The sequence below is a fragment of the Anser anser genome, assembly GCF_964211835.1.
Source record: "Anser anser genome assembly, chromosome: 2".
Lineage (NCBI taxonomy): Eukaryota > Metazoa > Chordata > Aves > Anseriformes > Anatidae > Anser > Anser anser.
In genome coordinates this window covers 78,344,104-78,369,410 of record NC_139721.1, presented here as the reverse complement: position 1 = coordinate 78,369,410, position 25,307 = coordinate 78,344,104, and the positions used below count along the sequence as shown (strand labels likewise).

The window sequence follows — 25,307 nt, the reverse complement described above, 5'->3', positions numbered from 1 at the left end:
TTGCTCATATATTTTAATTTTTAAAATGTTCCTTAAATCTAATCAATTTAGAAGTCAAAAGGAAATAGAAAAATATTCAGCAGGCCTGTTAGACAGTGAAAAATCTCTCTTTAGTCAATGAAAATTGTAACAATTTACAGATAGTTTTTTATCTCTTTTAAGTAAATTGTTACAAACTGCATGTAATTTCTGAAAGCACTTTACTTTCTAATTTTTAATGTATGCAAATCTTTCCCAGATTTGTTATTAAACCTTCAAATCAATAGGTAGGGAACTCCTAGTTTCATACACTTAAGATCAATTATATGACTTTTGTCTAAAATGTCTCTACGACAGGTAAAAAAATACATTTAGAATAGATAGTTTACTGGCTGAAAAATATAGAACCCTGCACATCACAAAAGGCTAAACAGAGTGAAAGTATAGTATACTTCATTAGAGTGAACAACAGTATACTATCACGAGAGATACAAACTGGAGATACCATCAGTTTATTTACGTATACATTTAAGGAAAACTAGGTAAATGAATTATTCAAAGTTCAAGTGGAAGTTTTCAAGCTGCATAAATGTTTCTTGCACATTAGAATACATTGTACATAAGAAATGCTATTTGTACTCTAAAATACAGATGTGGTTCTTCTTACAGTTTTTTAGGGTCATAATTAAATTGGAAGAGAAAGCTACAAAAGCAAGAAAGATCAACAGCCAAACATAAACCTCCCTCTCTGCTATATACTACTCCTTTAATGATGAAAACCAGCAACAGGCAGAGTATACACAGAATGCACTGAAGAAATTACACTAAGAATAGATTTAATGAATTGTATATCTAGGTACCTACAGGCATCCTCAGGGTGTAACTACAGCGCAAAATAACTTATGTTCTAAAAGAGACTAAAGGCTTTTATGTTAACGTACTGTTTGTTACCTCCTAAGTATTCTTCCTTAACTTTAATTTAACAAATTTACATCAATTAACAAAATCCCTATGAGCACTCCAATTAGAAAATATGTAAGTTGATCATTACCTGTTGATATTTAATTCCACACAGTACTAACACACATTGCTCTCAACTGTAGCCTGGCTGGATAGCTATGATATTAACTATTCATTTTAATTTAACATAATTATTAAAACATTATTTTACCTGCTCACAGCAATACTCCTTCACAATGTATCTTCCTCCAGGCATGAAACATTCCTTCCTTGCTGATATTTTGACTTTGCTCAAGTAATGAAAAAATGGTTTTGTTTAAATATTAGTGGCATGTTTTAGAATGAACACAATGAATACGAAATAAAACATGATAGCTAATTTATTTGGCCAAAGTTTACCTGTACTGTGCCACTCTTATTTTCAGATGACTTTAAGTCTGCCAATAATTCCAGGGGAAGTCTCTAAGAGTCCTCCTTCAAAAGAATAAACTAACTGGGGGATTTAGTGCACTTTCTAGAAATCATTAATTAATCTTCCTGGATCTTTTACTCCAGATATTTCTACCTGTTAAAATGCACATCTCTGTCAGTTTCAGTGAGCTGAACTCACCTTTTAATAATATGCTTCAAATATTGTGTCTTCATCTGAACAAGATGAGGATTTTAGGTAGGGTGGAATAAATACCTTCTGTAAAACTAACTACAACAGTTGGAAAACAGAGGAGTATTTTTGGGGCATGTGAAGAAACATCCATATGCCTGAAAAGTTTTCCACCTTTTACACTACACAAGCTTCGCTAACCAAGGATAGTACCTCTTCCTCCAAACCTTATTTTGTTTACTTTCATAGCACACTTTATCTCTGATACAATATAGGTGTATGTAAACTTTGTATTCATGAAAAGTGCTGGTTTGCAAGGCCCAGGAAAGAGCACCTCAGCCCAGACAGAGCGTGTAGCTCTGTGTACCCCTGCAACAGAGTGAGGACTCCTGCAGGGATGAGCACCATACTGCAGCCCCTCTGCAGCAGTGCTCAGGGGATCTCAGGCTATGAGCGCAGGCAGTGTGGCACTCTTTTGAGCAACACTTCTCACCTGTACTGATGTGTGGCCCAGTAACAGACATGAGGTCCTCACCACTGTCCTACCAGCTTTCAGCCTGGCCTTTGGATGGTGATGTGAGAAGGCCTGAGCAGAGCCTGGGTGTTTTCTTTCAGAAGAGGGGGGAAAAAAATATACACCCAAAAGTTTGATCCAGAGACTAGCTACTGCCTGACAGGATACTACTGAATTTTCAGTTGCACAGATTTACACTGTAATTCCAAAGTTACAGACAACATAACAGTAGCGACCTTAGCCTCTTAGCCTTTTGCTTCAGTCTTCTGCAGCCTTCAAACTAAAAGCCTTGCAAAGCTCTGCAGTCATATTTGACTCATGAACTGGCAGAAAAGTGAAATATGACTCATGAGCTATATCTTATGCTGTGTAAACTTGAACTGCTATCACAGATGTTTTCCACTGTAACTAATTAATTAAAGTAATATGGTGTTAAACACTATATGCAAGCTGCTTTCAAGCATATACATCTTGATTATTTTGAATTTAGTTAATATCTTACAAAAGGATTTCTTTTTAATGTTTTAGATGTTGCAAGCTAGACTTATTCCATCTACTTAGGGCTACAGTGTTGATACTACATTTCACCTCTTACACACTATGTGCAATGTGTTTTAAAGTTTGCTTGGTTACAAACCAAAGAGAAAAACTAACCTTCCAGGAAAATTTTGCAAATAGAAAAAATGTGCTTAGTTACTACTTGAAGGTTATATAACATCTACTGTTGTCTGCAAGCAAGTTAGGAAGGTTTACAGATGCAGGAAACCTTTCGAGGACAACCATGGTTTAGAGTTTTCCATCATTAAATTCAACTTACTTGAAAAACATAGAAGTCCATGTTTAGATCAGAGGTCTGTAACATTACATAACGTAAGTGTTTAGTTTCAATTGGGACAATGGAGAAGCACTTTGATACAGCAGAGTTGTTACATGATATTTACAACTGAACTATAAATACAATGTTAGAAACATAAGAATTGGCATTTGATGCAGCCTGAACATCCTGAGTCCTTTATGATAAAATAATACCCAGTGTAAGCTTTGAATTAATAATTTTCCAAACCTGTGTTCAAGTACCTTGCCATTAGTATATCTTCATGATATATTTGATTATTTACTTGTGATTCTATAGAAACATGGAAGAAGATCACAAAACAAATGTATAACTATGCCAAGTGTGACCTGAATCCTATTGCACACTGACTGCACCCCCATGTTAGCAGCACGGACACCAGCAATGGCAATACTTTGAAGGGAAGGGAGGGAACATTCCAGAACGTTTGTTATAATCCTCACAATCTAATTATAATAAATAACATTAAAAAGTGATTGTATTCCAGCAGAAGTTATCTGAAATTGCTATTTTTGTATTGATTTTTCATTTTTGTATGGACTAAATAAAAATTGTTTGAAAAGATTCATCCGTCTTATTTTGTTGATAATAATGGGCACCTATAAAATGTGTAAAAGTGGCTAAAGATGCTGGTAGGCAAAAAACAATACTTTGTGAATAAAAAATTTTCAAAGTAAACCTCATGAGTGATCTGAAACATTCTGTAAGAATGATTAGATCTTTGATTTTCCAAACAGTTTCCTAAAATCACCCAGAAAGTACCATTCCCTACAAGTAATGTTGATTTATTCTCATTATTCAGTCAGAATAGAAAGAAAAACTACTCCAACAGATCTAATTCATTACAAAATCAAAGTTTGTCTTCCATTACCATGACATGCCAGCATCCACCGATCAAGGAAGCCCTATTTCTGCTATTTCATCCATCAGGTCACAGCAGCCTATGCCACCACCATTGTACCACAAAACCCCCAAAGACAGTACTTCAGGGACTCAGCATGTGAACCACGAGATCGCACAGCTGCTCTCCAACCCAAGATGCTGTTAAAAAAAATAATAAAAAAATAAAATAATCATATAAGTCATAAAAACCTTGTCAAGACAAAAGACATGCTTCACCCTACCTGAGCCATCTCCAAGCTCAGGGGCTGCCATGGCCCTGGACCTCCTCCTCGCTCCCATGCAGTGACCGCCATTTTGTGCCCAGCACAGGGCCTTGCACTTCATGGTGTCCTGCTGACACCCACCCTCTGCCGGCACAGTCCCTCTGGGTGCACCCACTGCCTCGCCACAGCTCCTTGCTGGCAGCCCAGCGGCTGTGTTGTGGCATCCCTGAGCCTGCCTATGCCATCCAGACCCTCACTCCAACAGCATGTTGCAGGCAGCCATTTTGTTGCGAGGATGCGGGCAGCCATTTTGTTGCGAGGAGCTGCGGGGCCTGTGGTTGCATCCTTTTTTTTGGCCTGCTTTTTGTCAACACCAACTCATTGTGATCAAGATGCTTCTCTTGATGACTTTTCTCCACCATTTGCTTTCACTGGCATGATTCCTACCTGCTTTCAGCAGCCTGGCCCTGTCCTCTTCAGTTCCTGGGGTACTCTCTGCCCTGATTTTGATTTTGAGACTGTAAAGACATCTGTGAATGCTGAAAAAATTGTCTTGAAAGATAATTGCTTTGGGAATTTAACTGTTAAGTTGCTACAGTAAAAGGTCTTACTATCTTTTTTATTATTATTATTTTTATTTTTTCCCAGGAAAAAAAAAAAAAAGAAGCAATTCATGGAAAAATATAACACAGATTGCTGAAATTATGCTTGTTACATTGGATCTGGAAGTCTCATGTACAAGAGGCAAACCACTTTAGTTATTACTAAGAAGACTACAAGTGGTGAACCATTTTAAAAAAAATACTTCTTAAACCTACTTCAAAACAAAGATCCCTTTCTGAGGTGTATATTCAGTTTAATATTCTAATAGATGCATGTAATTATGTTTTTAAAAAGCAGTCTAACTTGCTCAAAGTATGCAATATTTCTGAGCAACAGATTTATATAAATTTAAGTGTATTATATAAAATATCAGTGCACAAAGCCGCTTCCTGTGTTTTCCATTTTGTATTGACATTTGAAAAGAAGATGTTAGTCATAACTAGTCATTACTTTAATTTGCAGCTTGGTCATACATATTGACTTATATACATTAGTAGAGATGTTTTTTTTTAACAAAGGACAGTTGTCCTTTGTAAAGTCTTCAAGACAAAGATGGTGTCTTGTTTTTTGTTATTGCCTACTCTTAAGCATATGTACACACATTACAAAAATGCTGAAATTAGAGATGCTAAGAAGAATCTCCACAGGATTCTGTTGAATTTCTGATGTTGGTTTGAAGGAGACAGCAATTTAAGAAATATAAACGATGGGTTGCCCCATCTTCTCCACTGTATCAAGTATGTTTTTCCATTACTGATTGCTTGAATTTTCTTTGCACTTGCGAAGGAAGTTTAGAATTAGCATTTGTGCTCAAGATTTTACATTAGATCTACCAAAGATGTGTGCATGTTTATTATACTGCAAAAACAAGTGGGCCTTGTTTTCATAAGCTAACAGAAGACAAATACCCTTGCTTGTGTAAATCAGCATCCTTGCTGCTGCTGCCAAGACTGACTTTCTGTTAGTGCTGAGTTTAATAAATTGATTGCTATCAGTAGGCTTCTGAAGCTTCCTAAACCCAGTTGTGAAATACCCCATTAGCCAAACTACGTGATAAAGGGAAGTACCCAGGCTATGCAGCAGGTTTTGACCTGCAGCTCCAGGCTGTTGTTTCAAGCAAAAAATTCTGCTAGCATGGTTAGTTAAATACAGGTTTGAATTGAGAAGCATGCAGTTGGCAGGGCCACCAACTTTTCCTTTGATCTGGTGTGACTTCCTCTTTGAAGTGAAGCAGATCATAAGTCTGCCTGACCACCCGGGTGTAACGAAGTGAAAGTCCAACAGTGAGAAGCAAAACCACCATCTGGATTTGCCATGACATGTGATCAAGATGAAGTCAAACGGTGAGTTATAATGTTCTGCCTAGGGAGTCTGACATGTCTGTACCTGTCATATCTGTTCGGTTATGTGATAAAAGCTTATTTGCACATCTACAAATGAACACAGAGAGACCACCCTCACTAGCTGTACTGATGGCAAACCTGTGAGCCTGACTTCAAGTGTAACAAGAGGATGTCTTTTGTAGTCAAATTTTGTGACAGAGTGTACCATTATGGTTAAGAGAAGTAGCCTCAATTTGGGTTACTGAAAAAATAAAACATCTTAAAGAACTCTCTTTTAGGTTTATTATTTTTTTAGGTTATTGATCTCTTTACTGGAAATACCATGTTGATAGTTATATGCATGTAGGTTATAAACAACTTGGCATCATTGTAAAACAGCATTTACCTACGTTTAATCTCTCCTAAATACCTTCTTTTATTAGGACATGTAATTGTAGCTGCTGCTTCAAGTACAAGAAAACTCAAAAATATCTCCAGTTAATGTCTTACTTGATGCTAGAATAGTTTGCTTTTAAAAAATTGTTTAACAAAGTGTAGCAGCTAGCTGATGACTTTGTTATATTTGCATCTCTTTCTCACCTGGATTAATAACATCTACTTTCATATTTCCTAGTCAAGACAGTTAAATACGGTTTCACAACATAAACAAACAACAAGTACATAATTCTCACATTACTGAGTATAAAAGGCTTTTTTTTTTTTTTACCTTGTTTCTCTTATGCTTTTGCTTCTGAGCAGGCTTTCAGCTGCTTCCATTGTTTTGATCCAGGATCAATCCAGTATGAAGCTGAGTTGTGTATTTTGTTTTCTCATTGCTTCATCTTGCTGCTAAAACCTGAGTACTTTCTTCCCTGGCTTCACTTTCCTTTCCCTGTCACCTTGTGCTGTGGCTCTCCTCCTGGTAGGGGCCAGGGTAACTGCCTTCAGAAGCATGGTTTACTCCACTAATTCTTGAGAGTTACGTAGGGAAAGCAGTGAAGTCAGCTTGTATCAGCCACCCACGTCACACGTCACCCATACGTATTTGAATGAGAAGGAGTAAGGAAAGCAAAGCTGTTGCTGAATAATGTGAGTACTCAAGAAGTAACTGATATATATGGAAACATAGAAATAACAGATAAAACTTTACTACTAGAAACTACCTCTGAAAAGAATAGAAATAGATTAAGACAAACAAACAAACAAAAAAAATGGTACAAATGCACATCATATCACTATTTCTTGTGCTGTCCTGTTGGCATGTGGCTTAAAACATTCATTTGCTGTTCACTTTTCAAATGTTGCCTAATAGAACTAATGCATAGCAGAGCAATGCAAAGCATTACGTTCTAAAATAAAGTTCACTTTAATCAGCACTTCAAGAATTCTTGCTTTCCAACAAAAGGTCTCCAAAATACTTTACATCAACATTCTAAACTGCAAAAAAAAAAAGAGTAAAAATATTAACCTACTAATTTAACCCCATAGCCTAAACTATCCTACTACAGTGAAAGCATCAGTTGCTTCCTTTTGTCTTAAGAATATCATTGCAAATTTGATAGTTGGGGTCCTAATTTCCAGCAAATATCTCTCACCTTCTATTCAGACCTAACACAACTTCAGTTTATGAAGAGAGACTGAATGTCAGCTAAACTGTGTTTTGAAGCATAAGTTTAAATCCAAAATATTTACTGTGACCTGGTGCACATCAAACAGCTTAGGATCAGAGATGAGACTAGCTCTAGGCTGCCAGTGTTAGTGAAAAAATAAAATACAAAAAGAGGACTCCCAGGTCATATGCCAAGACTGAAATGGAGCACCAGAAAATTCTGTCTCACAGAGACGAAGGAAATCCTTAGGGTTCTCCTTCCTTCTGTTCATGCTCTTGGTATAAGATGAACCCAGAGAGTAGTAGTCACTGTACTCCCCTTTCCGGTCAGCCTCCCCCAAACTGGAAAAAAATAACAAAACAAAACAAAAGGTCAATTCTATAGTTTTACCTGAGTTTAGAAGAGCAGGAAAAGTGGCTCCACTCAAAGGCTGCAGATGTTAGTGCTTTGCAAGAAACTGCTTATCTGATTGCTGGTAGCATCTCAGAGGAAACCTTTGCTTTGTTACTAAATTACATGCATGTGGGGCACTAAACCTATCTACAACTATCATTCTTTCTTCAACAGCTTCAAATACTTCTCTGTTAACATCTGTGTTTTTTTTTTTTTTAATTTTTATTTTTTTCTTTTATTTCACATTTGGGGGTCATAAAGGTAGTTAGCATCCTGATACTCATATATGTAATCAAGCCACAGTATTCCTACCTAACTCTGACTGGTGGCAGGCAGCAGCTCAGTTTTTCAAAGGAAGGAGAATTGATAGCAAATCAGATGTACAGTAAGTCCTTCCTTCCCAGGCTGACAAACTGTTCATAATGTTTAAGAGCATTCCATGGATTGAGCTGCTGCACTGCATCATTGAGGCAGAAATACAGATGGGATAGCTGGAAGTGAGGCTTTGCATTTAGAGGTGTCTGAATGTGGATTTAAGTCAGTAACAAAGCATGGAGAGGATAACAGACACAGAAGCAACAGCCGAACAGAAAGGATTAGTACCACCTTCAATTCCAGAAAGATGTGAAACTGCAGATCAGGTTGCTTCTGCCCTGTTGTTGCTGAAGACAAATCAGTTGTTGCAGAGTGTGGCTTCTTCGCAAGTATGCACGGATTACCATTAACAAAGCTGACCAGAATAATCTTCAATTTATGAGCATAGATACTGGCAACTAGTTGGACTTTACCAGCCACCAAAGTGCTCATCACCTATTGGAAAATGAAGCCAGGACCCACACATTAACATTTTGGAAGGGACCTGGGAACTGACAATGAAGGAAGATAAAGAAACTAGGGGATAAAGAAACTGGGGGATGACTTTAAAGCCATCAAGGTGTCAACAAACAATCTGTAAATTTGTATAAGGATTCCTTCTGCAATGAATTTGATGACACAGTTTCCTGCCTTTATAGCTCACTGTGAGAAATGATTTCAGTCAACAGAGGGCGTTGGGACTACAAGTTAAAAGGACAGTAAAGGATGATCATCAGCCAGGTGAGAAAAAAAGTGGTGATCTTTCATCCCCCTGCGCTCTTCAGTGAGGAAAGTCGTACAGAAATCTGGTCACAAAAACGTTAGTTGATGCAGTTAATCTTTCTGGACTTTTATTGCTCTGTGTCTTTTTCTGAAAGGAGAAATAACACATGAACCAGTAAATAGGCTGGCAGCTTTCCACACAGGTGCTGTTCCTTTCTATCTTTATTAAAACGTTGATGCCTACTTTCTTCACCTCTCCTTGCATTTCCGAAGTACTGGGCTACCAGCAGCTGTAGCTCAAACAGTTGTAACTTGATTCCTGAACGTATGATACTTCTGTGCAGTATGTTGTATCCCCAGCTGAATTACACTTGGTGGACCAAATACTGAAACCAGCTTTCCTGGCTCATGCTGCTGTGAAGTCCTTTAATGAAGCCAGTTTTATGCTCTGAAAATTTTTCTTTGCTCCCTTTTTCAAATACCTTGGTAATAACATTTCTACTATTTGAACTGTGACACCTTTTCTTCTCCTGCCCCTCAGTGATTCAAGGATCTATTCTGTGTAGAAACACTTCTGAAGTTGCCCAGAACAGAATCAAACCCTTGTTCAGTTTGCATGGATTCTTCTAAATATCAGCCAATGTGAACTGCTCGCTGCTGTGTGGCTGCCCAACACCCCTGGACTCCTTGTGTTACTACACCAGGTAGAGCATCCAGTGGTCATCACTGCGCAGTTTCATTAGTGCTCAGGTGACTTCGGTGGAAGCTATAAGGAACGTCTCAATTCCACATACCTGTGGCTGCAGCTTTCTGGAGTTGTCTTCACACCAAATGCCATATCATGTCCAGAATGTAAAGAAATTTACCTTGCTAGTATGCTACATGTCTAAAGTTTGACTCCTACTTTTCTCCTTACTTAGATAATATATTGTGGTCTAGTTCCCCATCAGCAAGAACTCCCACAAGCTCCCATGCTGAAAGCTAACCTGGGAAGTTCAGCAACATTCCCTTGAATATACCTTTGGTGACATTCAAGACAGGCATGTGGTCCGACTTGATCATCCATACTTCCTGATTAGATGTTTTTACTCCAGTACCATGGGTAGAAGCTATATAAAGATGAACAAACTTATATAAAAACAGTAATTAAAGTGTAGCTTACCATTCACTCATTATCCTTGGAAAACAAAGAATTAATGTATTTTAAGAGAACAGTTTACTTTGTATGAAACAGAGAAAAATGTTAGAACATGTAATTACAATACTGCTTCTGCCAGATCAGTATTTTATTCAAAAAAATAATTACTATTAATGGGAAATCAACTTATTGAACTTACTTGAGTGAGCTTAGCATTGGTAACTGCAATCTTTATTTATTTATTTATTTATTTATTAGCATAGTCTAGCTGGAATTAAATCAATCTGAATCACAGGAAGCTTTTCGTAACTAGAAAACAACTTTGGGAAGAGGAAGGAAGAGTCTCTCCCTATACATGTTAGTAGGCGTGTATCATGCTTTCTTGCTTTCATAAGCAAGAAAATCTTTCAAATGAAAGAGAGATCAAATTCTAAGCAGAAAGATTTAGCACCACTAGTCAGCATTCGGGGAAAAAAAGTAATAAAATCCTTTTAAATCATTGTACGGGGTGTGGGTGCCCAGTGGTGCCCCTGTGGCTCAGCAGGGCCACAGCATGAGGGGAGGGCTCCAACAACCCCACTACAGGGCACGGCTGGGCCCAGCAGCCATGGGTGGGCACCTTGGGGTCAGCTGGGACAAAACACTGCCAGGCAGCCAGGGGGGCAGGAGGGAAAACGAGTGAGAAACAGCAGAGAGAACATCGAGGTAGGAGGTGGAGGTGCTCAGTGGTGGAGCAGGTAACCCCTGAAGGGACCGCTGCCTGTGGAACAGCCACAGTGGGGCCGTGGATATCCCCACAATGGAGCAGGTGCACCCTTGAAGGGGGAGACTGCAGCTTGCAAAGGGCTCATGCTAAAGCATAGGAAAGGAGTGAGAAACAAGGAAGGGCAGAGAGAAACCACTGTGTCCTTGCTGCAGCCCCCTCTGCACCACTCCTTGCCTCGCTGAAGGGACTGCGCATGGCCTGTGGCAATAACAAGGGGCAGGAGAGAGTCCAGAGGGAAGCTGAGCCTGGGAAGGAGGAGTGGTATTTTTTCCCTGTTTCAGTAATTGCCTTTTTGCTTGTTTCTTTGCCAATATCCAAACCAGTAATTAAATATTTATGCCATTTAGCACTAAATTAAGTTAAATTCCTCAAGCCTGTTTTGCCCATGATGGACCTTGGCAAGTGATTTCGTTGTCCTTATCTCCACCTATAAGCCTTCTTGCTCCTGTTCATGGTGTTTTCTCTGCTGTCCCGCTGGGGCAGTGAGCAAGCAGCTGTGTGGGTGCATGGCTGTTGGCTGGGGTCAATCCACTGCCATCATCCGGGTAAGTGCGACAGGAACAGAAGATTCCCAGAAATGAGCTTACTAAAATACATTTTCTGATGCTTGGAAGCCATCTACTGGATAGGTAAAAAGAACACAACATCCTTAATAGCAAAATGCTAAATTTGTCAACCATCACTCAAAAGATGGTAATTTCCAACATTTGTAGCATACAGTGTATCAAAACCCCCAAAATTACTGCCATAGGGAAAACATTCAGCTTAACATGCCACTTGGCTTAAAGGATACAGAGTTATTAGCAGCTACTCGCTATAGACTTCAGCAGAAGCTGCACACAAACCTGCACAAGTGGATTCAAATTAGTTGCCACCACATTTCAATTAAGAGTTGATGCATGGCCAAAAGCTCTCTTAAAGTGGAAAAAGTTCTGGTTAAATGTCCTTTGAGGCATTAAATTTTGAATTATGCAAAACTGGACTATACTAGAAGACGAAAGCATCCAGCACCTGCCCGACTTCTTTCATATTTCCAGTTTTTCCAAGCAGTGAGTCTCCTTTCTACCCTCACTTATGAGCATGCCCAACTCCAAGCCAGAGGTCCTAGCACTGCCCCAGCCATCCTCCTGACCCACTAACCCTGGCTGACACAAAGCTCCGTGGTTCATGAAAAGAGATGCAGATCAGCCAAGCCCCAGGGAGGTGGCTTTCTTGGTTTATCTCCTGTCCTTCCCAAGTAGGTCACAGCCTGTCTCTGGGGTGTGCGTGTCTCCTTGGAAAGTTTCTAACCAACCTCTGGTAAAGCCTCTGCAAGTCTGCATGCCCCATCTCTGGCTAAGGCCAGGTTTGGACTAACACCATGAAGGATGCTGTGAGCAGGAATGGATGCCATGAATTAAGGCAGCAGCACACCACCAACCCTAGCTGCCATGCCAGGCTCCTCTCCCAAATGATTTTAAGAGTTCCTTGAAGAACCATGTCCTGTCCTCTCACAAAACCAGGCCCAAACTGAAAGGATCTTCTCTCCTCACAGGGAGGACTTCAAACACTCTGAAACTCACTAGTCAAGACAAACAACTACACCTGGTGATTTTCAATTTGCTTCAACTTTGTAGACACAATCTAAACATGAAGCTATCTGGACATGAAGTACAACGGTAGAAGAATCCAGATTGCCAATATTGTGCTATGGAGTTGAAAGGAAATATGGAATTTTCATACATTTTTTGATAGGCAATTTTAAAAAAAGATGTCACTTAGAAACAAGATTTTTTTTACCCATTGTTATACTAAAGATACACACTGCTTCAGCTACTTGCTTAGTGTTCTTAACATACATTTTCAAGTTTTGGGAAGAACCCAAACCCACCACTGAGGTTTCCATACACTTTGTCTTGCTAAGCCAGCAGTGATAAATTATAAACACATTTTGATGTGAAACTTTGAGTTGTCTACAATACTGCAGTTAAAAAAATTGGTAATGTCTCTCCGCTTGTTGTTACTGCTGTTCTCACCATAAGCTTCAATGTTTTTGCCTAGACTTGATTAAGTCATTCTGATCTGATCTCCTCTCTCATACTCATAATTGAGACTTCGAGGGCTCATTCAATGCAAAGATCCACGTCTTGTTACTTTATCTTCTTCACGGGGAAAGATGAAACTAAGTGCAAAAAAGCTAGAAAAACTTTAAAACTTTTTTTTAAAACCAAGCAAAGCTTGTTTTGGTTGACCTTGATAATTTTCTGAAGGATTAATAATCAAATTATTTCACAAACAACTGATTCTGAATCACATTGACCTAAGCTTACTGTTTATGTGTATGGTAAGCAGTTCACAGCTCCAAGATTCGGACCTAGAGTAGAAAACCATTTATTCCAATAACAACTAGATAAAATAAAAAATACATACATTATACACAAAGAATCTACATGAGACATCTGTATGCTGTGTTCAGTGGCTTGTCATTCCCAAATTTGTCCCATTTCTACAAATTACAAAGCAAAGTTATTGGACATGAGTGATTTTGAAATGACAGCCTTCCAAAGTTCAAGAGCAGAAAGGCAGTAATCACAGGTTCAGAAGATGAAAAGAGCTCTTTGATCACTTGACAGCAGTAGAACAGAGCTCTCCAGTGCATGTCTTAGTGCTTAGCTTTCTGGATTCCTACAGCAAGCTTGTCTGTAACCACTGATTCAGGATGATTTTTTTTTTCATATATACATATTTACATTTATATACTTGTATATTTTATACATATGTATATACGTTACTTTGTACATAAAATATTTGCTTTACCCGTAGCTAAAATGAATTATCAGAAAACACGACTAAAACCAGTGCAGCTCCAAACCTGTCTCAGTGTTTCTCAGAGCACTTTCTGACTTCATGTGTAAGACTTGCAATTATCCTCACCTCAAATTTCTCCTCCTTCACATCTCACTTCTGCTGTTGTCGTGATTCAGCCAGCACCACTGACATCTGATGTTTCAGCATATCCTTTCTGGATTCCTGGAACTACTTCACTTCAGACATCTAGACCAGGTATTTGTATGCTGGTCACTGCCAGCTCCCATTACAGTCAATGAGGAGGAACCATGTTCTTCTGGAGATCAATTCCTCTGATTAACTGCCTTCAACTCCTCTGCCATTGCCCTCCACTGACCTTGCAGAGTGCCCAAGGTGACTTAGATCACATGTAAACATCCAAATTGGCGAGATAAATTTCACTGTCTGTGTTAGATCTTTATTAATTCCCTTCTATTAAGGTGCTTGACATTACATAAACATACATTTTGACAATTTAGCACTTTCAGCTATCATGCTTTTGCATTGCTATTCATAAATAATAGCAAACAATTAAAAAGCTCTCTATAAAAATATACAATTTTTTGGTATGTCTGCTTGTACCAAAACAAGAATAAAATATAGACAAGTTTATTGATAGGTGCAAGTGTTATACACACTGTAGATGAAAAATAGACAACAATACCCTATGCCCAGGCATTATAGCATTTCCCCACATGGAGCAGAACCAAATCTAAAGTGGGAAAAAAAAGTGAAAATTCAGTGAATAAAGTTGGTTTTTTGTTTGTTTTTTAAAATAAATATTCGACATGCAGGTCTTGATGAGATGAAATTCTTATATGTATCAAGCCTTTTTAATTAAAAGCTACAAACTGCTGAACAAAACTGAACTTGGAAAAACTTTCAAGAAACAAACCTGCTATAATACAGCATTCAGGTGTTTGTATTTATAAATATATATACATATACATACAAATAAAAGGACTGTAAGGGATAAAATTTCTTTCCTTTGCACAAAGGAGCAGAGTAGTCTTTGTGCACTCCAAGCATTACCATTTAGTTACCACATTCAACTGCTGTAGCTCCTGCAGGCCCAGATTACAGTTTTGTATTCTTAATTACTACTAAACGGACTTAATTACTACTAGGGGCTTCTATTTTCCCCTGTAGGAATTAAAACCAAACCTACCTACTCCTGTATCTGTATGACAATGAAAGAAGAGACTTTAGCTAATAATAACCCCCCACTTTTTCAATGTAACTGATACCTATGGGATTTTAAGTATTTCACAAATATTTTGCAAGATCTACTGTATCATTTTAATATTTGTACAAGTTAAGGTCCCTCATTTTAGAAATAATCAAAACACAATTGAGCCTTTTAGAAAATAGAATCAGGCAAAAGGTCCCATGTAATAAAGTAAATTTCATTTAGTTGTCCCAGACAGATTTCTTCAAACACTGGAGTCTAAACTTTCATCTGGCACTATATTGTTGTGTGTGTGGTTTTTCTCTCATTCTTTGTAACACTTCTTCAGCTTCAGATATCAGTACTGAGTGCAGACAGCTTAATTTCAAGTGTTTGAAGTAACTACAGTCTGCAGCTGTTTGCTCTTTCTGTCTCTGGAGGGAGACACTGCAGCAACTGTGAAAGCTGGATCTGATCTGAATCAGCTACACAGTGGCCCCAGTTTGCAGCCTCACATGCTAGGCAGCCTCAAATCAGTGCAAGTTTCATGTCCTGGAGTATAAATTCGGGACTCCAGGAGTTGCCTCCTGTGTGATTCATCCACCCTGGCTAGGGACAGAAAAGAGAAAGGCAGGAATTTCTTTAGGAACTTAAGTTTAAACCATCCAGATATTGCCAGAATAAACCATTAGCCTAACAAAGGAAAACATAACGTTACCTTTTCTTTCTTGGTCATGCAGTCTAATCTTTTGTGTCCAACAACCCTCAAATATGACACCCAGACAGTATATAACATTATATTTTATGCTTCTTTATGGCTGAATGGCAGTGAATTGAGCTGTAATGGGAAAGCAAAGTGTTTACACAATAAGCCCACAAATCATTTTGTAATCATCAACGTACATTTCTGCTGCCAATTAGAAACCTAATTCACTGGAACCAGTTACTCACTATATTATACAAAGGAAAAGAACAGTCACTGGTCCTTCATGTTCTGATAACAGGGATGTGATAATAGCGGTCATCCTCAGTCAGGAGAGAAACCTCATTCCATTCCCTTCGGTACTCATCTGGATAGTTTACTTGAAAATCTTCAGTATTAAACCTATGCAGTCTGTAAACTCTAATCTTCACTTCAAGTAAGTATCCAAGAAGAAATATTTCAACCTAAAAATAAAACAGGCCTGTAAGACGTGTATTTCTAGACTTGGATTATTCTTTGTTTAGATTTCTAAGTTAAGGCAAGTCACCTAGCTTACCTCAAAACAGTAGACAAAGAATTACAAGGGCCCTTTTGTAACCGAAGTAAGGAAATTAAAACATTGAGGATATTCTCAGTGTCCCAACCATCTTTCCACTGCTCTTTTGCATGTTACGGTACTCTGGCTAACAGATGCAGCTTTGGAAACATCTGTCTTCCACCTTACACAATATATAATCTGCTCCCAAACTTGTTTCACACACCTTACTGAGGAGCAAGAAGGGACTAACATTTATTAAAAGATTGATACACCTTGGAAAATGGGAAGGCTGCCACCTTGTGATCACTTGCTAGCAAAATATAATGGTGAAAGGAAACATTTCTTTGTACTTCATGCATATTAAGCTTGAGAACTGGCTCTTCCTCCACACTACTTGCAAAAGCTGCCTTAATCTGGAAAAATGCTTTGGAAAAAGCTCACATCCTTGGGCATAGCCAGACAGAGCATAAAGTATCTAGTTATATGAAACTGAAGGGGAATGCAACATCTAACGATTGACTTGATAAACTGAAACTGATTATGAAAAATAATCTCACCCATTGGAAAGCTCTAAGCTATGTCTCGTTGACAGATCACAGCACTTATTTCTGGCCCAGCAAGAAAGCTGTCAACCCTATTTTATTTTATTGCATTTTTTTTTTTATCTCCTTGGAAGAAAAATGCCTGTCTGCAGTGCACTTCCCTACATCCCAAAGAAAAAAATAGACCAGTTATCACAGATGATGTACAATATATTCCATCTCTGATGTCATTAGGTGAATAATTGTGATTTGTTTTTCATTTGTATCATTACCTGGTCTAGGCAACCAGAGTCACCTATGGAGTTCAGATGATTCATCATGAAACTCAAAGGGTCAGACGAAGTATCCCGAGCAAGGAGGAGGCTAAAAAGATGGGGTATAGGTTCTTCCCTGTTCTTTATCTGCTCATAGGCTTCAACAACTTCATAAAGCATGACGAATTTTATGGCCTCATATAGTTTGTGCTCCTTGCTCTCATCAGAAAAGAGTGCATTACACATGTTTCCTCTTTCTTCGTGATCTTTAGTACCACTTATTTCAATCCACTAGAAAGCACACAGAAGAACAATAATTACAGGTTCTGCAGTGAGATTTCAAACCTTATTCATTTCATTTTCCATTTATCCAGCTGAACCTATTTGCTACGTAGAGCTCCAAGCATCTGGATGCTGATGATAGGCTACGAGAAAGCAAATGCAGTTCTCCTATACAAAAGCCACCCACTGTCACACTAGAAAATCCAGCTATGACTGTAAGTAAAGAGTCTGTAAGGAATGTAACTACCAAAAATACCCGAGAAAGTTGTAGAAAAATCCATGTAGGTGCATCAAACACACACTAACCCATAAGCAAAGTTTAGATTAAGTGATGACTCCTGGCCTGTTTTTAACTTACAGCTTCCAAAATTTAGTTATTTTCCTATAGTATCCTTTATGTTAAAGTTATGCTAGCTTAAATTTTTTAGATGCCAAACCTAATTCAGAAGCAGGTCAGTTAAAAGGAACTTATATAAACAGGACATGCCAGCATGCTATTATGAACTATACCCATCTGTATGTCTTCGGTGTTCAGCTTCATGAGGTCATGTAGGACTACAATGGGTAGGAATTTCTCATTCTGCTCACTGTTGATTATGAGAGCTCCTTAACTCTGTATTACTCTAGGGGGGTCAAATGTCAGTGCTCACACCTAGAAAAGGGGTTGGCCAGGATACTAATAACATTGGACAGGATACCAAACCAGAAAGCTTAAAGCAGCCAGTTCTGAACACAGTGGATAAAAGCTGTCATTTGGAACCAAAAGGTTTTTTAGGATCACAACAAAAGATGATGCTCATTGACTGGGAATCAAATTAGTTTCAGTTAATTCTGTTTGTATCATTTATATGTTGAAACTGCCATAAACTGAACCGTAGCAATAACAACAAAAAAAGAAAATAATCTAATGTACCTGCGATACTAAATTGAGAAACAGATCCCTCAATCTCCTCCTCATGCATTCCTGAAGACCTTTCTCACAGATGAGGAATAAAACCAAGTGGATGACCCACTACTGCCCCTTTGCTAGAGGACCTCTGCTACCTAAGTGAAAAGCCTAGAGTGTAAATTGCCTATTGACTTACACAGCCCAGGCACAACAGCATCTGTGAGCAGGAGCCTCCAAGATTAGGATGGAGCTGGGCAGCAGAGAGGTGGCTGCCTTGGGCTTAGCCAACAACCAGGCACTCTGCTGCAGTTTGGTCAACAGAGGCAAGTCTGGAGAGAGAAGGCTCAAACTCCTGAGTTCAGGGTGCAAAGCAAACCTCTTGAAAAAACATGCTGGTATATGACTAATATTCCTCAAAAGTCTTCATATACTTCTGGCAGAGCCCACTTTCCCTGCATCTTCAAACCATAAGCTACAGCAGAAATGCATCTATAAGCTTTGGACACCAAGAAACGTTTACTAAATCTGGCTGTTCAAGCTCCATGAAAACACACAAGGTTTCTTGGGGTACTGGCTAAATAATGAAGCAAGCAGGCAGTTAAATGCAACAGAACCCTAACTCCCAGTGCTGGCTCTTTTCACACCTCTAAATGTAGCATAAAAACATGTTTGTTAAAATAAGCGAAAATCCATCTCACTGGCCAAACAGCATCTTTTTTAATAATAAAACTGGGAGTTAGACCTCGTGGTCAGTAAAAGCGCACTACATAATAAAGCTGCTCTGCAACAATTTGTAAACTGTATGGATTTGTTTACCATGCTGACTTGAAACATTTTTTCTTTACAAGCATCCAGTTTAAATGCTTACTGCTTTGTAAGTCGATGTTATTTCCATAGAACCACAAGAAGATAAAAAACAAAAGCCAAACAACCTAACACTGACAAACACAAAGAGCAACTAGGACAAGATGATAACTGCACACAAGAAACACGAGAAACATCCCTGGAAGATGGGCAGCTGACACTGCAGGCAAGAGACAAGGACTGGTTCTCAATTTTAATTCCCTCTTTTTATTTCCTAATACTTTGCTTCTATAGCTAAATAAGTCTAGTTATTATTTCGTTGTTGTTTTAAAATGTTTGGTTACTATCACTGATAGTGTTTAAAACTACAGAGTTGCTGCTGTAATCAAGTGCTTCAGCTTACAGAGAGAACTTATCATAGAACATGATAAATAAAACATTTAACTGAGAGGGGAACAGAGGAAAGTCAAGATTGAGAAGAAAATGCACCATTTGTTTGTTCCATCCAATTTGGGGAGGGAATCTAGGAGGATATCCTATAGCATGTAGTTATTTTTGTTGACATTACGGGGTATTGCAGGAGCCACTTGATGGCAAGGGCAGCTAACCATGCAGTAACAGCCGTGGATAGGATGGCCTTCCTAACTTGCTGGGAGACCCCAAATACTTAGCTTGCAGAACCCCCCAAAAAATGAATTCCTCTGCAGGAAAAATGATGGCCTGACCAGTAGCTGAGCTCTCTGAACCTGGGAAGAACCTGCCATAGAAATATGTACTGAAGATCCCTAATTCAATTTCAACCCACTTCTCAGTGCTTTTATGCCTCCCAACCACCTCCTAAATACTCACGTTTGTCTTTAATGTTTCCATACATTTGCGTAATTTCCCAAAAGCGTTGGGACCTGTATATCTTTCTGGACCAAAACTGTACTGCTGAATCCAGTTGCAACCTTGAGAATACAAAAGCTTTTCAGGGAGCTGAAAGAAAAAAAAAAAAAACCAAGAAAATTAATTAAGTAGAGATCATAACCATAACAAGAAGTAGAACGAAGTTATATAAACTTGCCTACAGAGATTGCAACACGTTTTAGTTTATGATGTGGTTCTATCCTCTGGTTGTACAGCTCAAATAAAAAATAGAAATAGGCTTCAGAACAAATCAAATGTTGAGGAAGCTCCATTCGACTGCCAAGTCCTTAAGAAACTTTTAAAACAATGCCAGCCAAAAAAGAAGAAAATATGTTCTCAGCAAAATATATAGCCCACACTCTAGGAAGGCTGGATACATCCAAACTCAGTAAGATTTCTAGGATTCCAGGCACTTTCCAGTTGGCAGATGTGCCCCCACAGGCAACAGCTACAGATACCCACCTCCCCACTGCTGTCTCCTGACAGAGCTCCTGGAACCCAGTACAGAGCTCACACTGCTCCAGCAACATGCTGAGCAGCTATGCTTGATGCTTTCTTCAGCTGTGCTCCCAAATGAGCCACTGGATTTTACATGGATGTGAATGAGGGGGAGCCAAGTCCTTTTGTGTTAAGGGAGTGCAATCTAGCAGAGCAGCAGAAACATTTATCTTGCCACTTTTTTTTTCCCCCTCTATTTTAAACCTCGTGTTCATGTCATTATATTTAGATCAGGGACTTTTTCAGTGAAGCATAGTTCAAAGAATTTGAAAAAGTTCTCTTTAAATTTCAACAACAATTTTCCTCTACTACCACAGCACACATATCCCTTTTATCATTGAACAAAGCTTCCTTCTGCATTGCAATGGCCCCTAGATCTTGTTCATTTAGGAACTGAATTTTACCTTTAAGATATCTCTCTCCCTCATCCACGATGGAAAAGGAATGCCTTGACTGAGTATTTGAAAAAGTACTGCTCTTAGCACGCAATAGTTGTCCTTCTTGACCTGTCGCAGATACTTGATATGATAGTTCCAAAACAATTCATTATATGCCTAAAAAAGACCAACAAGAAATTTAGCAATAAACATCTTAAAACTTGGATCAAACCCATGTTAAACTGGAGTCCAATTCCAAACTACTCATAAGAGGGAACTAAGGGAAACAGAGAGTATATTTATAAATTTTATATACACAAAAATGACCTAACATCATAGTTTTTGTAAACACCTTTAAACTGGCACTGCCCCTTAAAAGGGATTCTGCACTGTCTCTAAACCTGGCTATTTGCTCCAGTCTTTACATTGTTGCTAGCATAAACATTTACGTGGTCAACCAAATCAGGAAAGATCAGTGAAAATTTCTTTGCCATAACAGCTTTAACCCCAGTCACTTCACAAGTTATGCTGACACATGGGGTGGAGCAGCAAGAGGGCTGGAACATGCATCTGGAGAACTCTCCTTTTAGCAGAAACATCATCTTATCCTGACCTGAATCCATCACACGGTGATGACCTAAGGCTAAGGAAGAGTGACAGCAACCACAGCCAATACCAATTCTTGGCTGTGCAATCTCCCCCACTCTTCCTTTGCATCAGCTGAGACTATTGTAGCCTAACGAATTCTTCCAGAGGGGTTAGCTTCCTGCTACTTCGACAAGTTCAGGTGGTTCAGAGAAGGATCGGGTGAATGCCAGGGCCAGCACAAGAGGTGTACTGGGAGCACATGCTAGGAGCAGGTGTCAGCAGGGAGTCAGGCCTCTCCTTCGGGATGACCTGCTGTGCCAGCTAACCCTTCTGGTGAACCACATCCAAAAGAACATGTAACAGTCAGCACAAGAGAGGTGGAGGGACTGCTCATCTAGAACGAGGCAAGGAAAAAGGAGAGGCAAGACAAGCAAAGGACTGCCCCTTTTGGTGACAGCAAGCAGGTGGGGCTTGTTCAGGCTCTCAGGAGACCTCACCCTAAAACATCCTTCTTACAGTGACAACTTCAGCCCAATGTCACCATCCATACACTAGGCTCCCCTGAGTCTCCTTTTCAGCTCTGATCATCTAACAGACTCATAGATCTTCTGAAAGACTCATTACTCAGCATATGGTTGCTAATTTATTAGAAGTTGTGTTATCTTTAGTTACTTGTTCCTCCAAATCACTTTCAGCCTTGTTGTGTGTTGTTCTGGGCACTTCTGGCATTCTTGTTTTCCTGCATTTAATCTGGAAAGTTGGATCTTTTCTCCAGTCATCATTTGGACTTTCAAAACTGCTTTTTTGAAAGATTTCTTTTTTCCTGATACTTCCCTTATGTTTGGCCCCACTTCCTTTTATCCTCAACTCCTTTTGGATACACATTTGCTCTGTGATTCCAATAACATGACCTCAAACAATATACACGTCAAATACACCAACTATAAATACTTAAAGTCTCTTAGCAGTCTTTTAGGTTCTTTTTAACAAGCTTCCTCATTTTTATGTAGTTTCCCTTTCTGAAGGTGGATGCAGTTGTAAGGATTCTTTTGATTTGTTGGTCGTGTAAGGATGTTGAATACAAATACATCCTGTCTCCTGCTCCAGAGAGCAGCAATAGTAATTAGAAAGCGATATTTTAGGGCAGATCTTACGCACTACTCAGGACCAAGGCAAGGGTTGCTTTCTTTCCTAAAGCTCCCTGAAAAACTGTCCCATGAAACAGTCACTGGCAGCACCTTGAACTCCCTAGCTGTTACCCAGGACAGATATTCAGTGTCTCTCATTACTACCGCATCTCCTGCCCCCTCTGCCTCTTTGATCTCTCTCAGCACAACTTGTTCTGTGCTCTCACCATCATTAGATAATCAGAAATATAGACTGGTGCCATATTTATCCTGTGCTCATCTGAAATACTACACCATGAGGACGCTAGTATGTAACGTCACATTTAGCTGATTAACTGGATTTGACACTAAGCCTTCTTTAACAGATACCACTACTCTACCACCGGTATAGCTACTTTAGCTAGAGGTTGTATGAGAAAAGTATAGATCCAGCCCACAGTCTCCAAGCCTCCCTTGGTGACTGACACTTAACACAATTGAAACAGAGAGCCACAAAATAGATATCTGCTCTTCTTTGCTCCTGGAGACCCATCCCCATCACAAATTAGGATACTGTAGTACTGCTGCAACTGCAAGCACCTGTCAGGGCCCTTCAGAGCGCACCACTGCTCCTGGCACGCCGTCTGCCACACTGCCTCCATCAAAGGCCACCAAGATACAACTGCCAGCAGCCCTTTGCACGTGCAGTACCTTATGTCTTCTGTGAGAAATGCAGCTGCCATTTCTGCCTATGAGGGTGTAAGCACACATACAACACAGAGCTGGAGAACACACGAGCAGACAGAAAGCAGTTAACTAGCATTAGTGAGCCCTGAAGTAAGTAGGCCCCTGGCTCTGGAGTTCAGCTATCCAGGACATAAAGTCTGGCGTGGTACAGCACAGCTCTGTCACCTTGACTCACAATTAAGCAGAAAACCTACTAAGCTGCGAGAAACTGTCAGCTAAAATGACAAGGTATGAGAAATAAAAACCCAATGAGAAGTATGATTATTAAGAGGATCTCAGCTGGCGTCTCAGACAAGAGACACTGCCTAAGGCCAAGTTATTTGGGCTGCAGTGCTTGGGATCATATTTTCGTGCTGTTGTAATGGGAGCTCACGCTGACCACTTACAGCCGCTGCTTGGGTGGCTGGTACGATGGAGAAGAATTCGGAGAAGATGTAAAACTAAAATCTGATCTAGATTGTGATCTGCTCTACTGCACTCTTTATTTGGACTCATGCTAACATTATCCATTTTTCTTTTCATTTAAACAACTGGTGCAGCAATCTCTGGTAGTTGTAACAGCTGCTTGTTCTGGAACTGACTGCTCTTCCTTCCTCAGGTACCTCTCCCCCATCCACGTGCAGAGATTAAATTTTAACTCTTACCTCCCTCATATGTTTGGCCTGCTTTGTTTCTCCTTTCCATTCTCTTGCACTATAGCCAAGTAGATCAACTTCTGCCAACACACTGTGATTCTCTAAATCAAGATTAATTCATAGATTAGTTCTCTTGTTCTGCATTTAAAGGGCAGGGGGATTAATGGAGAGAGAATTACAACAAAAAGATTACTTATGAGTTTTCTTTGAAGGTAGTTGCTCCACCTGAAATCCAAATGATAAAACAGGTGTCAAAAAGGGGTTGTCAAAGGAAAATACTTACTGAAATAAGCAACAGCATTGAAAATCAGAAGTCTGCATAATAAAAACCTACCGTTTCAATAGCTGTGCTAAAAAGCCATATAGCCTTCTGCAATACCAAAAAACAGCAACGAGGAAAGACATGCTTAGCATTAGCTGTATTTTCACTTTTTGCCACATGAGACACAAAGATTGTTTGGTAGCTCTTGTCCAGGACTGCACCTCATGCCTTCCTACAACAGTGATAAAAAGAGAGAGAGAAAAAAAAATAAAATCTTTCACTGCTTAGCAATACTTCTATTTTTTTTAATTTCAAGAGAGAAATCATCCAAGCACCATATCACTCCAAATGAAAAATGCAAGATGAAATGCCAAAGGCACAGTATGTTTAGTAACTCACTTGTTTTTTCAAGTTTATAGGTTTTGGGGTGTACACCGTTCATGCTTCCAAGCTTTCCTCCGCACAGTGAAGGCTAGATATATAGTCAAAATAGAGTGGAAGGCTTCACGAGACTGATACCAAAGCAACTGTTCAATGACAACAACAAAAAAAATTGCTTCAGGATGTGCTGGATAAGAGACCTGTACTGTCATCACTTTGCCATTAAGTCAAGGTTTTAACGACCAGAGGTTCCTAGGAGATGTAGTCTGCAAATGTGCCATATCAGGCAATGCATTAGCTGACCAAGCATCATATGAATGCCACAGGAATTAAAGGAATGTTCCTGGCTCAATTTGGGCAAGTTTAGGGACAATTTAAAACTCAGGAGAAAACTCCTCCCCAGGGATTTGGTAGAAAGCTCAGGAGATGATCACACTGTTCTTCACTGACATAAGCCAGGACAGGGTTCTGTTGATCTTCTGATGTTATTGGGAGGGCTAGACAAAGGTTTGGTAGTCTTCTGTTAATCAAAAACCCTAGAATTGAGAGACGGTATGGAGGCTGAGGAACTGACAAATGCAGTGTCTGCTCCCTAAGTGAGAAATGTATTCTCTGGCTGAAATTTGAGCATAGGAAATTCCCAGATTTTATGACCAACAGCTGCTCTGTTAGTAACTTCTTCACTGTTTTTGTACAAAATTTTAAGAGAACTTTTTTTTTTTTAAGGGATCTCCAGAGAAGGCTGAAAAAATTATTCTCTAGAGAGTCCATGAAGGGAATAATTCATTCAGCATAGTTTTATGTCATTTGAACTTCTGCCCCTCCTGGCTGTAACAGGAAATTTAAGAGGGGCTTAAGTTTTCCAAGGAGCTTAAG

At 39.3% G+C, this 25,307-nt stretch overlaps 1 protein-coding gene and 1 long non-coding RNA gene across 11 annotated transcripts in view; one reads left to right on the top strand and one right to left on the bottom strand.

The window, feature by feature from the left end:
• Nucleotides 1-345: 345 nt before the first annotated feature.
• On the top strand, nt 346-15,545 carry LOC310894781. Its single transcript, XR_014580161.1, has 2 exons — nt 346-9,036; nt 9,560-15,545. It is a non-coding gene; the product is annotated as an uncharacterized lncRNA (long non-coding RNA).
• Nucleotides 14,145-25,307, bottom strand: part of OTULINL (OTU deubiquitinase with linear linkage specificity like) — a 23,449-nt gene continuing 12,286 nt past the window's right edge. For 5 of the 10 annotated variants that reach the window (XM_083825307.1, XM_083825304.1, XM_083825310.1 and 2 more), the window contains exons 2-8: nt 24,123-24,282; nt 23,982-24,013; nt 23,798-23,889; nt 20,740-20,889; nt 19,778-19,906; nt 16,972-17,244; nt 14,145-16,083 (exon numbers count right to left, since the gene is read on the bottom strand). In XM_083825307.1, coding sequence (XP_083681433.1) covers nt 15,904-16,083; nt 16,972-17,244; nt 19,778-19,906; nt 20,740-20,889; nt 23,798-23,889; nt 23,982-24,013; nt 24,123-24,282 — 1,016 coding nt within the window. In that variant the 3' untranslated portion in view covers nt 14,145-15,903. Of the gene's footprint in view, nt 16,084-16,971; nt 17,245-19,777; nt 19,907-20,739; nt 20,890-23,797; nt 23,890-23,981; nt 24,014-24,122; nt 24,283-24,449; nt 24,578-25,307 lie in introns of all 10 variants that reach the window. The other 5 variants (XR_014580160.1, XR_014580158.1, XR_014580159.1 and 2 more) reach the window with 5 other exon arrangements.